The following is a 16,205-nucleotide window of genomic DNA, read 5'->3' as shown; positions in this document are numbered from 1 at the left end:
TCATGCTTTTTAACACGGGGGGGAAATGAAAATAAACTGTCGTAAAATATAAAACCGCAAATGAAGGCCACTCGATACAGTGGCGCAAAAGGGGAAAAAACTACTTGCTTACTGACAAAAACGATAGAAACGGCAAGCTGACGAAAAGAAAAAAAGGGAAAAAGGGAAAATTCTTGAATGAAAATAGGACGGTGGATAAACGGCGAAGCACGAAACAAAAGAAAGTGCTCGAAAGAAGACCCCCGTGAAAAAACGTGAAAATAATTGAAAAATAATACAACATAAATGGAAAATCGGATCGACCTAAAAAAAACTGCCACCCAAGAATAAATAAAAAATATATATACATACATATAATATATATACATATATATATACATATATACATACATAAATGTACTGAAATATCACATGTTACAAGCAGAGAGGAAGACTACTCGAAGTCGGTACAATTCAAGCGTAAATCGGTACAATTCAAGGTTTAAGCCGTATAAAGGCGGGGACTTGCCGCCCGCCCCCTATTAAAAGTGACGCCTAATAAAATCCTAAATAAAGGCAAAACGATAGGCAAATTCACTCCCTAAATATTGAAAAAGGGGCGGAACCAGGTTACTTAACTTGGTGAAGAGGTAGATGACGATCCGTAACCAGAATAAAAATAAAGAACAAATATGTAATATCGAACGTGTGAACACGGAATGGCTATCGAAAAAGTATGACGTTTCACAGCCGCCTTTTCAACGGGGGTAGCTAGGTGTGACCTATGGGTCGGCTCCCTATTTAGGGTCTTTTGATGGGAGGCAAAAGGCTAATTGGAGGGGTTGCTGTGGTAGTGTTTAACACTCGCCCCAGTTTTATACCGACACCTTTTATATAGGTGAGCGAGGTCAGAGGGTCTGACATGTCCAATTTAGCCAGTTCTCTGGTATAGCAAATATTTTACTAGAAATAGTGCTAAAGCAGACATATTTTCACGGGAGCGACACGGCTGAGCCCAGAAAAGTATTTTTCAACTTTTAACTTGTTAACATTTATAGATGAAGTTTGTGTAAATGTGAATTGATGTATACCTAGTCTTAAATGTTTTAACTGAATTCTCTTAAATTCCAGATGTTCAAGTACCAATGGAAAGGACTCGGATGACAAGAAATTCGAAGTGGTTTTCAATTTTGAACTTGTTGATGACACTTACGCAACAGGTTTACAGGGATCTGACATAGACTCTGTCTCGTCTTCATTTCTGGACAGTCCTTTTGATGACGTTGGGATGTTGCTGGATGAAGTCATTCCGTACACAAATGATGCCAGGGAACTTAAAGAAAACCATCCTCTGATGTTGATGGTCAAACATAAAAACGTCTAAACCTTCTTGCTCACCCTGTATCTGTAACTCTGGTTAAGCATAAGTGGATGAAATTTGCCAGGTACATTACAGTATGCTTCTACATTAAACTCTATAAAGTATAAAGGCATAACACTTTGTACTATACATAAAGTACAAAATGCCATGTGACAAAACTGGACATTTTAAAATTTTTATCCTGTTGAAACTTGCTGTAAATTCATAGGTAAAAATTTTGATATTGTAACAAAATTTTATGTTTTTTGTACATGCAACTTCCTCGGCAGATATCTTACTTAGCTATAGTCTCTGACGTCCGACAGAATTCAAAACTCGCCGGCACAAGCGACAGGTAGGTCAGGTGACAAGCCCACTCCCGTCCGCTGGGTGGCGGGACTAGGAACCATTCCGTTTTCTAATCAGATTTTTTTCTGTCGCCGGTAGCAACAACAAAGTTTTTTTTGTTGGTACCTCCTGCTTAGAATCTTTTCGTTGTCCGAGGATTATCTGTTTGACCTTTGGTGATGTATATTGATCTTTGGCTTTGGCATACGCTTATCGTGGACCGTTTTTTTTTTATTTTAGATTGGATACTCTTTAAAATGTCTGACGTGGTACTGTATTTAGAGTGTGTACGAAAAAGAGGAATGTAGGTGAGGCTACCGAAAGCTTCGGTGGATCCTCACATGGTCTGTAAAAAATGTAGGGGGAATGATTGTTCTGCAACTAATACCTGTCTTGAATTTGGTTGGAGAGTTTGAGAACGGAGGTTGAATGGAAGAACTTGGCTGCTTATTGTAAGGAAAACTTGAAGAAAGACAGAGATAGGAGGGCTTCCATCAGAAGCTCGAGTAGATCTGCTCTATTGAGCAGAAGTAGCTCCTAACTCTTCTGTTAATTCTCCTGCTCATAGTTTGGTTTCAGCCCCTTTCCCCCAGCAGCGAACCTGTGGATGCGTCTACGGAAATGGCTGCAATGAGAAGCCTCATAATCAACTTAAAATCGCAACTGCAAGCGATGAAGGATACAGGTAAGCGCAGTGACGTGTGCAGTGATTTGTGCAGTGTCCCCAGTGAAGTGGAGGGGGCGTTCTTGACCGACTCCGCATTGCTCCTAGGCCTAGACCTCTTTCAGACTCCCGTGACCAAGGAAGGAGGAAATGTCGAAAGCTGCAAGGGGGATGTAGAGTATTCCAACGGTCAGGCGTCCCTTCGGCAGATCCTGTAGCCGCTTCCCAGGCTGCCAAGGAACAGCTATTGCAAAAGCATCCTCAGGAAGTGCTTTTCTGACTCAGACTCGTCGTCTCCAAGAAGAGGATGGAGTTCTGCCTCTAAGTCGCGCCCTCTTAAGAGAGCCTGGAAGACGCCAGCAAAGCGAAAACTTTGCATTCCAGTCCTGAACTTTTCCGGAGTATTCTCCTGCTCGTAAGAAGAGAGCTCCGAGATCTCCTGACTCTTCTCCGGAAGGTTTTGCTTATAAGACGAAGGAAGTTTTGGTAGGACTCCAGCAGCAGTTGTCCGCCTTGGTATGAGTCTTTCAGAAGGCTCTTCTCGGAAGAAAGACGTTTCTCTTCCCATCAAGAGTTCAGTTAGGAGAGCCTCAGATAGTAGGCGCTCTGGCGCCAGCAGACGCTCCTCGCCTGAAAGGTTTTCGTCCCCAGTGAAACCTTCTTCAATTGCTTACGACCTGAATCGTATGTCCTCTCCTTCTAAGCGCGCTGATCGAAAACTCCCTTCGAGGAAGAGTTCTCCCAGGAGTTTTTCTCGAGGCGCTTGCGCCTCTCCTGACAAGTACCAGGAGCCTGAGAGCCTCCTTCTGTCTGATTATTCGCGGATCTCTCGTGAGAGAATTCGTTCGTCTAAGCCCATCCGGGGAGAGAAGATAGCCCCCTCTCTTTTCAGAGCTCCTCAAGAAGGGTAGGAGCATTTGTTCATCCTCCGGGACGATCTTCGAAGGAAAAACAACCAATCTCCTGGCAGTGCCCAGAAATGGGAGGAGGCCTTTAGGATCTTATAGATATCCTTCTAAGGACTCAAGGGAGTCTCGCCGAGTAGGCACCAAAGATTTTGAAAAGTGCTCTTCTCCTCCCAGGAGGTCTAGGAGAGAATCAAGCGCCTCTCCTTCTGGACGTAGGATCAAAGGAGCTATTCGCTTCTAGGCGCATTCACCACCAGACGCAAGCGCCTCTTCTACTGGCGACAGAGCAAGGAGTTTCTCCTTTCTCCTCGCAGGCGCTCTTCGCCTTCCAGGCGCCCTCACCAGGACACAAGCGCCTCTCCTTCTTGGCGCCAGGAACAAGGCGTTCTCCTTTCTCCTCGCAGGTGCTCTTCGCCTCACAGGCGCCTTATCCAGGACGCAAGCGCCTCTCCTGGCAGGCGCAAGGAGCAGATCAGAAGCCCGAGTATAGGGGAGCTCCATAGGCCTCACACAAGCACCTCTCCTGTCAAGCTCCTAGAAACTAGGAAACTCCAGGACGCATGCAGGAAGGAGGATAGGAGCAAGTATTCGGATAATATCCAACAAGTGGATCTTGACTCTCCTTCAGATAGGAATCGTGAGAGAAAGAGGCTTCTTTCTCCGGATCGAACTCCAGGAAAGGGAAGAATGTGTTCTCCTCATAAAGACTTTCTCCTGGAAGCCCTCTTCTCCGGCAAGCTCCGTTGGAAGAAGTTTCGGAAGAAGAAATCCCCAAAGATGCAGGAGTTTCTGACTATAAAGAGACTAGCTTCTCTTCTGTTGCAAAGTGTTTGGAGACACTCTATGCCCGTCGGATCCCCCTTCTCCAGGGTCTTTGTTATCCAGTACGAAACTGTCGAAGTCCCCCTCCTTCGTCAGGATGACCCCTACTCTTTCTATGAGAAAGTCTCTTAAGAGTCTTGAGAGCTGGCCTCAGATCGAGAAAGGAAGCGGGGAAGACTGTATTCGCTGTCCTCCTTCCAAGCTGACGGGAAAACCAAAACCGGGTATGTGGTATGACACCAAGGAGCCGATGGGCCTGGACTCCCTTCGTCCTCAGACGCTGACTTTTCCGCCCTGGTGGATTCGTCAAGACAACGCTCTCTGCAATCTGCAAAAGCCTCTTGGGGGATGTGTGAGGTAGATCCATCTCATCAAGGGCCTGTTCAAGACTTGAAGTCTTTAATTTTGTTTATGGACTGGGCTTTAGGAGCATTAGCCAAGAAGTCTCAGACCCAGACTTCGTTAGCATGGAGGAGTTGGGTAGCGTGTTAACTTGCCTAGACAGGCGGTTATAGGATGGCTCCATGAGGTTGCATCCCTTTTTGGTATCCTGTATTTTGAAGAAGAGGGCAGTGTTTAGCTCCTTCTTAATGAAATCTGTTTCGCCTCTTCAGAGATCCTCCCTTTTGTACGCGCCCCTCTTCTAGTCACCTCTTTCCTCAGGAAATCGTGAAGGATATTTATTTCGAGGACCTTATCAGAAAAGGCCACACAGGACCTGTTGGTCCAGTCGGCTAAAAGGCTTAAAACCTGCTGTTTCAGGTAACGAAGAAGGAGAAGAAAAGTTTCCCTTCCAGCAGCCCTTTCGGGGAAGGTCCGCCCCTATATCCTCTCTTAGAAGTAGACGATCGGAGAAGAGAGGAAGGTCTTCTCGAAGGCCGTTCGTCAAGAACCAATGAGACTGCTGTCCTCCAGACAAAAGTGGGTGCCAGGCTTCTAAACTTTTACAAACTTGGGCACAGAAAGGTGCCGATGCCTGGTCCCTATCCATCCTAAAGAAAGGATACTTAATCCCCTCGCGGGAAAAACCTCCCTTGACTACAACTCCAAGGGAGTTGACAGCAAATTACAAGGACTCTGTCAAGAAACAAGCCCTTCTACATCTCGTGGAGCAGATGCTTTACAAGGAAGCCATAGAGGCGTAAAGATCTCTCTTCTCAGGGGTTTTACAATCGCCGTTCTTGGTTCCGAAAAGTTCAGGATGGTTGGAGGCCAGTTCTGGACGTGAGCGCCCTGAACGTGTTCGTAGCAAAGAGGAAGTTCACGATGGAGACGACATCCTCGGTTTTAGCAGCCCTTCGTCCAGGGACTGGATGGTATCCCTGGACCTGCAGGATGCGTATTTCCACGTGCCAATACACCCGTCTTCAGGAAATACCTCCGGTTTATGCTCAAGGAAGAGTTTTTCAAATTCGGGCCCTATGCTTCGGACTCTCAACAGCCCCTCAAGTGTTCACAGGACTGATGAAAAATGTGGCGGACTGGCTTCATCTCGAAGGGATTCGAATTTCCTTGTATCTAGACGATTGGCTGATACGAGCACAGTCGCGAGTCAGATGTCTGGAGGACTTAAATCTGACATTGAAGTTGACACAGTCCTTGGGACTGTTAGTAAACCTCGAGAAATCCCAGATGATTCCCAGCAAAACATTGTTTATCTGGGGATTCGGATGGATCTCTGGGTTTTCTTTATGTATTTCCATCACAGGAAAGACAGAACCGCTGCTTTGGAAAAAGTAGCAACCTTCCTAGAGAAAGAACAATGGTTCCGTGAGGGAATGGATGAGTCCCTTCTGGGAACCCCTTTTATCCTCGATTTGGAACAGTTCATTTCTTCCTAGGAAGGAGGCTTCCACTCCACCTCGTTGGAACAGTTCATTGTTCCGATAAACGTAATACAAACCCACCCTCCGGTCCTTTAAACAATAGGAAGGTAACTAGCGGCAGCTGGGACGGTCGTAAGCTTCGAACAAGGGGAGAAACGGTAGTTAACTGCTTGTCCGATCGTCCGCGCGCCCGCCCCGGAGAGGTGAAGAATCACTTTTGCTTTCGGCCGCGGGTGGTGAAGGACGTGTTCGTCATCGCTCTCTGCCCTCTTCCATCGTCGTATGCTTTGTTTATATTGTGTTTTCTACTAATGGTTTGTTTGACTTGAAAATGAAACTGTAAGTACACTGTTTTCATTTTCATTACTTAATTATGAATCAACATGGAGCTATCGCCGTAGAGACGGCGATTTCCGCTCTTTTCATGAATTGAACCCTTGAATTATGTCTCGTGCCGAGGGCGGGCGCACTCGCGCCGAGTCATGTATTTTGGGCGAAAGTGTGTAATTAAAGATGTAAGTACTCTTTTTCATTATATTTTTGCCCTGTGCGTTCGTTGCCGAGAGCTTTATTGCGCTCGGCAAGAGCCTCTTATTTTGTATGAATAGAATGCAATGAAAGTGGATTCGCAATGCAGTTTTTCTTTTCATTATTTTCATTTATTAATTGCATCAAATTTAATTTTGGATCAATTTCCGCTCTTACCCGGGAATTAATCCTTAACGATTTATTGCTGTGAAAGTGAAATAGCAAGTGCAGTATTGTTCATTTTCATATATATTTATGATAGCATCATATTATTATGGATCAAGTTTCCGCTCTTACCGGGAATTGATTTTTTTCCCCCCCTTAAGTTCTATGAAGTGAATCGCAAGTGGCAAGTATTCTGTTTCATTTTCATATTACTTTTCACTGCTGTGCGGGGGTAGGGGGAAGCGAAGGTCTGCCAGGAAGTCGTCGGAAAGCTCTCCCGCGACTCCCTTGGTATCCGATTCTTCGTCTTCTTTCCTGCCCCCCCGCGCTCAGCTTCCTCGTATTTTGTTTTTTGGGTCTTCCTTCCGTTCGGGGTGGGGCATGCCTCCCCCCCCGTGCGTGAGGGAACCCCTCTTACTAATCTGTCTGTGCTACCGCAGGTGCTACATCCGTGGGAGACGACCTTGGACAGGTATGGGCCACTGCGGCTGCAGGGCGTGCCTAGCATCCACGATCTGCTGCAGCGTCTAGCGAGGTCTGGGGCAGTGACCTTGGAGTGGTCTCCACTACAACCTTCACGCCGCTTATGCTGCTTCCCCCCGCTGGTCTACACTCCCCATGCTGTGTTGGTGACGCCGTCTGCCGCTTCTAGGGCCGGTCGCCTGCCGTACCGAGGAGGGGTATGCCGCCGCCGCCTGTGTTTTCTTCGTGTTGCCTGCCCCAGACTCCGCTGTTCCAGCAGCTCGCCCCTGGACGGCCGCCAGTACCAGGTCCCGCTGGCTGCCGATGATTCTACGAGGCGATGGCTGGGCCTGCCGTACCTGTCCGCTGATGTGGTTTTTTCCCCCCCCCCCCCGCTACTGGCTTGGCTGTCCCGTTCTGTGTTACCACGGTTCTGTTGTTTCGCGGCTGCGCTGTTCCTGCCGCTCCTGAGCTGGTTGCTGTTCCTGTCGCTCCTGGTTCCTGCGCCTGTCCATGCTGGTCCTGCCCATGGTGTGTCTTCCCCAGTCCCAGGTCCTTCCGGACAGGTGCAGTCGGCCGTGTTGCTTCGGCAATAGGCCCCCGACTCCGCCTGGATGGAGGACCTGACGACTGTCCTGCGTGAGCTGACGAAGAAAGAGGAAGGTGTCATCTTCGTCTTCGTCTGTTGCTGCCTCTTCCCCTTCGACTTCTAAGGCCCATAAGCCGAAGAAGAAGAAGGCTGCCTCCCCCCCCTAAGAAGTCTCCTTCGGGAACTTCTAAGGGCCCGTCCCACCTCGGTGGGACGGGGGGTCCTTCTGCTGGTCCTCCTGCTCCTTCGGGAGGGGGCGGGGCCCGTCTCCCCCTTCCGTAAGGAGAGATAGACGGGGACCAGAGGAGTATCGGTTAGCTCTGGTACTTCCTCGCCTGGTGCTAGCGGCGATGCCGCTACGCCAGGTTCCGGCTCGGTCTCTCATTCGCGGGAGATCCCGAGTGTACGCTCTCCCTCGGGAGACCCGTGCAGCCAAAGTTTCGGCGCCAGAGTTCGCTCGGCGCCAAGACCACGGCACGGAGCAGAAGGCTGGCGAGAACCGCTCAGGTGACTCTCGCCAGGCCAGCGGCCACTCTCGCAGCGACCAGCTGGTAACCGGGTTTTGTTATATTATTCCCCTTAAGAAGACTCCTTCGGGAACTTCGAAGGGCTCGTCACACTCCGGTGTGACGGGGGGTTCTTCTGCTGGTCCTCCTGTTCCTTCGGGAACGGGCCCGTCTCCCCTTCTGAGAAGAAGAAGAAGACGGGGACCAAGGGAATGTGCTGGCTACCGCTGGTACACCCTCGCCTGGTCTTGGCAGCTCTGCTGCTAAGCCAGGTACCGGCTCGGTTTCTCGTCCGTGAGAAGTTCCGAGTGTACGGTCTCCTTCGGGTGACCGTGCAGCCAAAGTTAAGACGCCTGAGTTCGCTCAGCGTCATGACCGAGGCACGGAGCAGAAGACTGTCGAGAGCCGCTCAGGTGACTCTCGCCAGGCCAGCGGCCGCTCTCGCAGCGACCAGCCGGTACCTCGGGAGTGGACGTGACGGTCTCTGACCGGCCACGGGTGAGGCTGGGAAGAGGTCCCCCAGGTCCCCTCGACCGACGGTACCAGCCTCGGCTGGTACCAGCGGTTTGACGTGCCGCGAGGACGCTCACCGGTCTCACGGCGAAAGTGAGCTCTGCAGGTCACCTGACCGCCGCTCCCACAGGGACCGGGCGGATACGGTGACCAGCAGCAGCTCGTCTGAACGCACGGGCCGGGGACCGGGTCGACGTGCTCAGTCGAGCCGCTCGCCACAGGTGAGCGGCACGGCCAGGCCTGCAGATCGATCCCCACCGCGGGTTGGTGATCGGCTGCAGCCCCCCACGTACGCTGGTCCTGCCAGCGAGCGGGGGGGGAGCGTCAGGTCTGTCTCTCCACTACCTTCAACTTCCTCGGGCTACACCGGGAAGAGCGAGGTAGCTAGGAGTGATCGTGAGAGGTGCGCCGCTCACGATCCCGTCACGACGCCGCACGTGCCACGTATGGTCTTAGGACCAACCAGGACGTACGCGCAAGTGATTGGAGGCGACAGTCAGGGGGGGGAGGGGTAGGGGTAGCGTCAGTTCTGTCTCTCCTGATACCTTCAACTTCCTCGGCATACGCCAGGAAGAGCGAGGTATATAGGAGTGATCGTGAGAGATCGCCGCTCACGATCCCGTCACGACGCCGCACGTGCCAGGTATGGTCTTAGGACCAACAGGACGTACGCGCAAGTGATTGGAGGCAACCGTCAGGGATCTGTTGCTGGTCCTTCTTCTGAAGGAGGAGGGTCCTGGGAGCTGCTCTTGTTGGAGGGACTGGATGGTCCTACTCCTCAAGACGCTGTAACTTCCGAGATTCAGAGTAACTTTACCCAGGTTATTGCACTGATTCGTCAGCACAACGACCTGGGGGAAGGATCGCCGCTCCCACCAGCAGAGCCCATGTCTCTGCTCGAGTCGTTTTGGGGCCCGAGAGGGAACCCAAACCGACGGTGGGTTTGCCGCGATCGGAGCTTGCCGATTCTGTCTTGAACCAGAGTCTCTCGTCTCCGGACAAGAAGGCTCTCTCAGTTCTGGCCGGTCGATCAAGCTACTTCCACCTCCTACTGCTGCGACAGCGCGTTTCTACGTGTCTTCGGACACCGTATTTAAATACTCCTTTCGGTCCTCCTGAGAGGTTTCGACCTCGACAAGGACTGGAATGAGTCGGAGGACGGTATCGGCTCTCTCCTGTCAGGTGTCGATCAGCCCCACCCAGACGACGTTCACAGTGGCGGCAGACCCTTACCTACAGTGAGAGTTCGTAACCCTCCTCGGGAAAACGTTTTCTCCTGACGATACGTTTTCCCAGACTCTGAGAGGCCATCGCCGCAAGGCGATGGCTGCTCCTACTCTTCTCCAACTGCTAGTTCCACTGGGAAGGCGAGCCAGTATCCAATTCCTCCCCCATTCCCTCTCTCCTTACGGCTACGAGGGAAAGGGGAAGGATCCTACAGAGATTTCTCTGTAGGATTCCACGTTGGGGACTGCGCTACCGGGGGGACCTTCGGGTCCTACCTGACGTAAGCCCCGGTCGTTGAGGAGGGATCCTGCCCCATTCTCGATTTCTACGGGAATCGAGAGGACCACCAGCCGATATCGTTTGACGAATTCGGGGGGGGTTTCGCAGACTGCTTAGAATTCTACGGAATTTCTAGCGCATTCAGAGTGTTAGAGTTTCTTACGATCTCCAAACACTTAGGCGAGACCACGGTCCAAAGTGAGCGAGACGAGAATCCCCGATATGTTACACGATAATCGGGAACCTCGCCTATGCTCGAATTCCTGGAATTTCTAGCATTAGGAAGAAGACTGCTGCTGAAAGAAGACTATCTCACAGTAGGCGACCAACCTGGAATAGAGAAGAACGGACGGGGGAATATCCAGTTTGGCTTGAACTATTGTCTTAGTATTCTGTTCACCATTGAAGCTTTCCTTCGAGGAAGACTTCTTCACTCTCCTTTGATAGAGACCGAAGGGGTCGATCTCCAATCCCTTATTTTGTTTTCTTGAAGGAAGAATTTAGGATGGAGATCGTTGTTCAGAATCCTACAAATATAACTACGTATATTAAACCTCGCGACATGATTCTGCTAAGCAGTTGAATGGTCCGAGGGGTAGGCGCATATCCTGGTTTATTCTACGGATTGCGACTTAGACGAAAAGTATTCTAATTGAACTGCAACTCGGGTTGCCTGCAACCTCCCAGGAGTTTCCAGTTTTCAATTTTATATACTTATTGGTGTTGTCTCACAACAACACCATTTAAGCTTTTATATTTACCGAAATTCGTTTCGCATAAATATAATTGCTCGAGCATATCTTTTTATGCTCGGTGGTTCTAGCCGAACACATTCCTTCGTGGAAAGGATTACTTGGCAACTCAGGAGGACGAGTCCGCGCCAGCTACTGCGTATTGAATTGCCCGAGGCATTTCAGTACCAGCTGCCGCTTTGAGATGGATGGTTGGTTATGTCTTTCTCACCTGCTTTGATTGAATACCAACCGTATCTCTGCCCAACAATCACGGACTTAAGTCTCTGATTAACGGGGATTCTCGCATACATGAATGACCATCTACTGCTGTGACGCTAGTATTCATCGTCTTCGGTATTGCGAGAATTTTAAACAGAGATATCTATTCGACTCTCATCTTTCTGTTTACCGCACGGTAAACAGAATTCTGTAATAGTCTCTTGCTGCATCGTATATCGATAATGCGAATGATTTTTGCGGAATCTGAGTTTGTCCTCAAATATCTTGTATTCGGAGGTGGCAATTGTTCATTGTTCACCCCGGATTAGCAGATGTATTGAAAGACATCGCCTACTCCCACACCTGCCAGCTCTACTTCCAAACGTTCAGCCCATGAGAAGCAGTTCTTCAGGCGGCTCTCCCCTGTGTTTCATTACTGAAGAACGCCCCGCTTTCATTGCACACCGGACAGCAATGAAATGGCGGTCAGCGTTTTCAGTCATTTGTAAGCACAGGTTTAGAATCTTGAGATTCCTTCTCTCGATTCAGCTGGAAGACGTAGGTTGCATTCATTGCCTACCTTCGTCTTCAACGTCAATAGTGTTGTTTCTCCTTAAGCTGAGATTCAACGTCTATGAGATTTTCTTGCCATCAGGGACCTCGGTCTTTTGAAGGCAATTGACTTTCGCCTTTTGAGCTTATGCATTAAGAGAATCATCGCCGCGCCGTCCGGCATCGGTGACTAACAAATATTTTATTTGTTTGGTCTCTCAGCATAACTCTTTAAAGGGCGAAGGTCACGTGACTTACCCGGATGCTTGGACAACTTGCCTCTACTGATTCCGAACCAGTCAGTCGGCAGCTGTCAGAGCGCCCGAGTCAGTTACGAACTATGCTGTGGACTTAGTTCGGTTGTTCCAGAGCAATCATTACTTCGTCTTAATAGCTTGTCAGTATGAGTACTGTACATAACCAAAGTCGAGAAGAGGGATAGGTCATACGACTATCCCCTTCTTTTCGTCTTAGGTAACTGCATGACTTCTCTTGAGAAGTCAAGCACAAAGGGATGGGGATTTGTGACGCTCGATTTCGTACCGATCTTCGTAGCGAAGACTCAGAACCCTTCGGTAACTGACGATTGGTTCGAGTCCTTCACAATACCCTCCCTAATGGACTTCACCGCCTCCGATACGAAGGCTATGCTGCTTGTCCTGTGAAGGCGCGACGGAGCTGTCTGAAGAAACTCGACACCCAGGATGAGTGGACGCCTCTTCATCATTCTCTCCAGCGTTCCGCAAGAACTTCTCCGTGGCGCAGGTAATGAAGGCAGGCGCCTGGTCCAACCGGACCGCATGCACCTCCTTCTACCTTCGGGATATTGCCCACAGTTCCTTGGATCTTTTTTCCTTGGGAACCGTGGTGGTTGCTCAACACGTTGTGTAGTTAACCCAGACCCTCGCAGGCTGAACAGCATCGAGTCCTGGTGTGACCGTAAGAATGGATGAGGAATGAGTGTGTGACTGGCTCCTCTTCCCATCTTTTTTCTTTTCTTCCCTCTACCTCTGGGTAGAGGGACACGGTCGTCACCCTGCTGGGTAAGGAGAGATGCAGGTGAGCTACTCAATAGAGCACCATCCTATCCCTTTCAGTAGGGATAGGAGTAAATATCCACCACTTCCTCCAACAAGGGGGAGGAAGTGGATGCCAATTTGAGACAAACCCATCATTTTATGATTGTCTCTTGCAAACAGGAACAAGTTCTTGCTTGCTGGTACGAAGAGATACGCTTGCCTCTCTCTTAGTACTTGGCCCAGAGGTCTGACCATTGATCCTGCGGTGCACACCCCGATCAATCGGACAGAGGTTTGGATCCCTCCCTTGCTCTTACGACCAGGGAGGCACTCCAGGGTTGGACGAACACCAGTCTGTTCACCAAAAAGACTCAGATTCCTCCCACCAAGAAGTGAGTCTTCCTATTGTTAAAGGACCGAGGGTTTGTATTACGTATCGGAACAAATGACAATTTGTCGAAAATTGCATTTTTCCTAACTATACAAACCTGAGGTCCTTTACATATAGTCCCACCTCATGCCACCCCTCACTCTGCAACTTTTTGCATGGGCCTAAAGCAAAAGTGATTCTTCACCTCTCGGGCGCGCGGGCGCGCGCACGATCGGACAAGCAGTTAACTACCGTTCTCCCCTTGTTCGAAGCTTACGACCGTCCCAGCTGCCGCTAGTTACCTTCCTATTGTTAAAGGACCTCAGGTTTGTATAGTTAGGAAAAATGCAATTTTCGACAAATTGTCATTTTCTCTAGGAAGGCTTCACCTAAGGCCTTTACAGTTCTACCTAAGAGAACATTGGGATCAGAGGTCCCAAAATCTGTCCGATTCCTTCCAGATTTCGAAGAAAATAAAGGAGGACCTTCTTTGGTGGATGAATCCATGCAGACTCAACGAAGGAGTATCCCTTCACGTTCCGAACCCTCGGCTAGTGTTATATTCCGACGCCTCAGATTCGGGGTGGGGAGCCACTCTAGGGACGAGAGAAGTGTCAGGTTCCTGGCGGGGAGAACAGGTGTCCTGGCACATCAATTTAAAGGAATTGACAGCGATTCACCTGTCTCTCATACACTTCGAGGCTCAGATCTCAGGTTCAGTCCTGCAGATCAATTCGGACAATACAACAGCCTTAGCTTACATCAGGAAGCAAGGAGGGACGCACTCGTTCTCCCTTTACGAAAAGGCAAAAGAATTACTGCTTTGGGCAAAAGAGAGAAAGATCACTCTCCTGACAAGATTCATTCAAGGGGAGAAAAATGTAAGAGCCGACCTTCTGAGCAGGAAGGACCAAGTACTGCCTACAGAATGGACCTTGCATCAAGAGGTATGCAACAGACTATGGAACCTCTGGGGGAGACCAAATATAGATCTATTTGCCACCCATTGGAACAACAGGCTGGAAAATTACTGCTCCCCGATCGCCGACCCAAGGGCGGTTGCTGTGGACGGCCTTCTCCTCGATTGGTCCGGAATAGACGGATATGCTTTTCCACCGTTCAAGATCGTATCAGAAGTGGTAAGAAAATTTGCAGCAGCAGAGGGAGCCAAACTGACCCTCATAGCCCCGTTCTGGCCAGCGCAAAACTGGTACACAGAGGTACTGGGATGGATAGTAGACTTTCCGAGATCTCTCCCAAACAGGAGCGATCTTCTCAATCAACCCCACTTCGACAGGTATCACAAAAACCTGCCTGCTCTCGTTCTGACTGACTTCAGACTATCGAAGGACTTGTCAGAACGAGAGGTTTTTCTCGAGAAGTTGCGAAAGCTATCGCAAGAGCAAGGAGGCCATCTACTATTCGAGTCTACCAGTCGAAGTGGGATGTGTTTCGCAGATGGTGTAGAACTCAGAAAATATCCTCTTCCAGTACCTCTGTGACAGATATAGCTGATTTCCTCCTTTACTTGAAGGAAAAAGGTAATCTAGCAGTCGCTACGATTAAGGGCTATAAAAGTATGCTTTCGTCAGTCTTCAGGCATAGAGGCCTTAACATTTCAGAAGACAAAGATCTACATGATCTGATTAGATCTTTCGAGACGTCAAAGACTAAAATCATTAGAGCACCAAGTTGGAACCTGGATGTGGTCCTAAAGTACTTGATGACCCCCAAATTTGAACCTCCACGTAAGGCTACGTTTAGAGATTTAACAAGGAAGTCGTTATTCCTGGTCGCGCTAGCCTCAGCAAAAAGGGTAAGCGAGCTACAAGCCTTAGAGCATAATGTTGGCTTCAGGAACGACTCAGCGTTTTGTTCCTTCAAACCACTGTTTCTGGCGAAGAATGAAAACCCTTCGAAACCTTGGCCTAGAACCTTCGAGGTAAAAGGACTTTCGTCCCTAGTGGGAACAGAACAAGAAAGGGCTCTTTGCCCAGTTAGAAGCCTTAAGTTCTACTTAGAAAGGAAGAACAAACTGAAGGGGAATAAGGATAGTTTATGGTGCTCAGTTAGAGATCCCAAAAGACAGATCTCAAAAAATGCTCAGGCGTTCTTCATCAAAGATGTAATCAAGGAAGCCCATTTAGCGTGTAAAGAAGAACAACTGGACCTCCTTAGAGTTAAAGCTCACGAGGTAAGAGCAGTCGCTACCTCTTTAGCATTCCACAAGAACTTGTCTATACAGACTCTCGTGGAGTCAACTTTTTGGAGATGCAATTCAGTCTTTGCATCTCATTACTTGAGAGACATTCAAGTGACGTATGATAAATGCTTTACTCTAGGAGCTTACGTATCTGCGGATTCGTTGCTGGGACAGGGAGCTGAACCCAATCCTTTTTAGTTTTATTATGTTAGGGTTTTTAATGGTTTTTGGTGTGTTTATTTGGTCGATTGAAAGAGGGTGCAGGAGTTGACCCCTTTCAAATCGTAGTTCTAACATGTTAGTGTGGTCAGGTGGTCGGGATTGGTTGTTATGCTCCTTGTAGTGTCTTAGTTACCTAAAGCTCTATCATGTAAGAGGGTTAGCCCCCGTTGGTATGATACAGGTCAAGGTTCTGCCATGTAAGTGGGTCAGCCCCCATTGGTACGATCCAAGAAAAGGCTCTGCCATGTAAGCGGGTAAGCCCCCATTGGCATGATCCGAAAGGGTTATCAGTCGCAGGTCTCATCCTCTCTGAAGCTCTGGTGGCAAGCAGACTCATAGACAGTATCAATGAAGTCTTCTTCCATATCAGGTAGGAACCAAGGTTGTTTTTTAATATACCTACAACGTATGTTGTTTCCCCGTTTTTATATTCATAAATATTTATTATGTAACTGTCTCTTGCCCTCCACCAAGGGTGTCAATCAGCTAAGTATATATCTGCCGGGGAAGTTGCATGTACAAAAATGATATTGTTAGTATACAATAAAGTTTTGTACATACTTACCCGGCAGATATATACGATTAATGGCCCGCCCAGCCTCCCCTCAGGAGACAGGTGGAAGAGAAAAATCTGATTAGAAAACGGGAATGGTTCCTAGTCCCGCCACCCAGCGGCGGGAGTGGGCTGGTCACCTGACCTACCTGTCGCG

The 16,205-nt window shown here is 49.0% G+C and overlaps 1 protein-coding gene across 1 annotated transcript in view; it reads left to right on the top strand.

Moving 5' to 3' along the window:
- LOC135203684 (transient receptor potential cation channel subfamily A member 1 homolog) overlaps positions 1-16,205 on the top strand; it is a 117,277-nt gene that overhangs the window by 81,938 nt on the left and 19,134 nt on the right. The window contains 2 exon segments of the mRNA XM_064233583.1: positions 1,111-1,351; positions 1,354-1,424. Of these exon segments, the coding sequence (XP_064089653.1) occupies positions 1,111-1,351; positions 1,354-1,424 (312 nt within the window).

The sequence above is a fragment of the Macrobrachium nipponense genome, chromosome 36 (assembly GCF_015104395.2).
Source record: "Macrobrachium nipponense isolate FS-2020 chromosome 36, ASM1510439v2, whole genome shotgun sequence".
NCBI classification, from domain to species: domain Eukaryota; kingdom Metazoa; phylum Arthropoda; class Malacostraca; order Decapoda; family Palaemonidae; genus Macrobrachium; species Macrobrachium nipponense.
The sequence above is the reverse complement of the archived record's forward strand: the minus strand, read 5'-3'. Positions and strand labels throughout refer to the sequence as shown.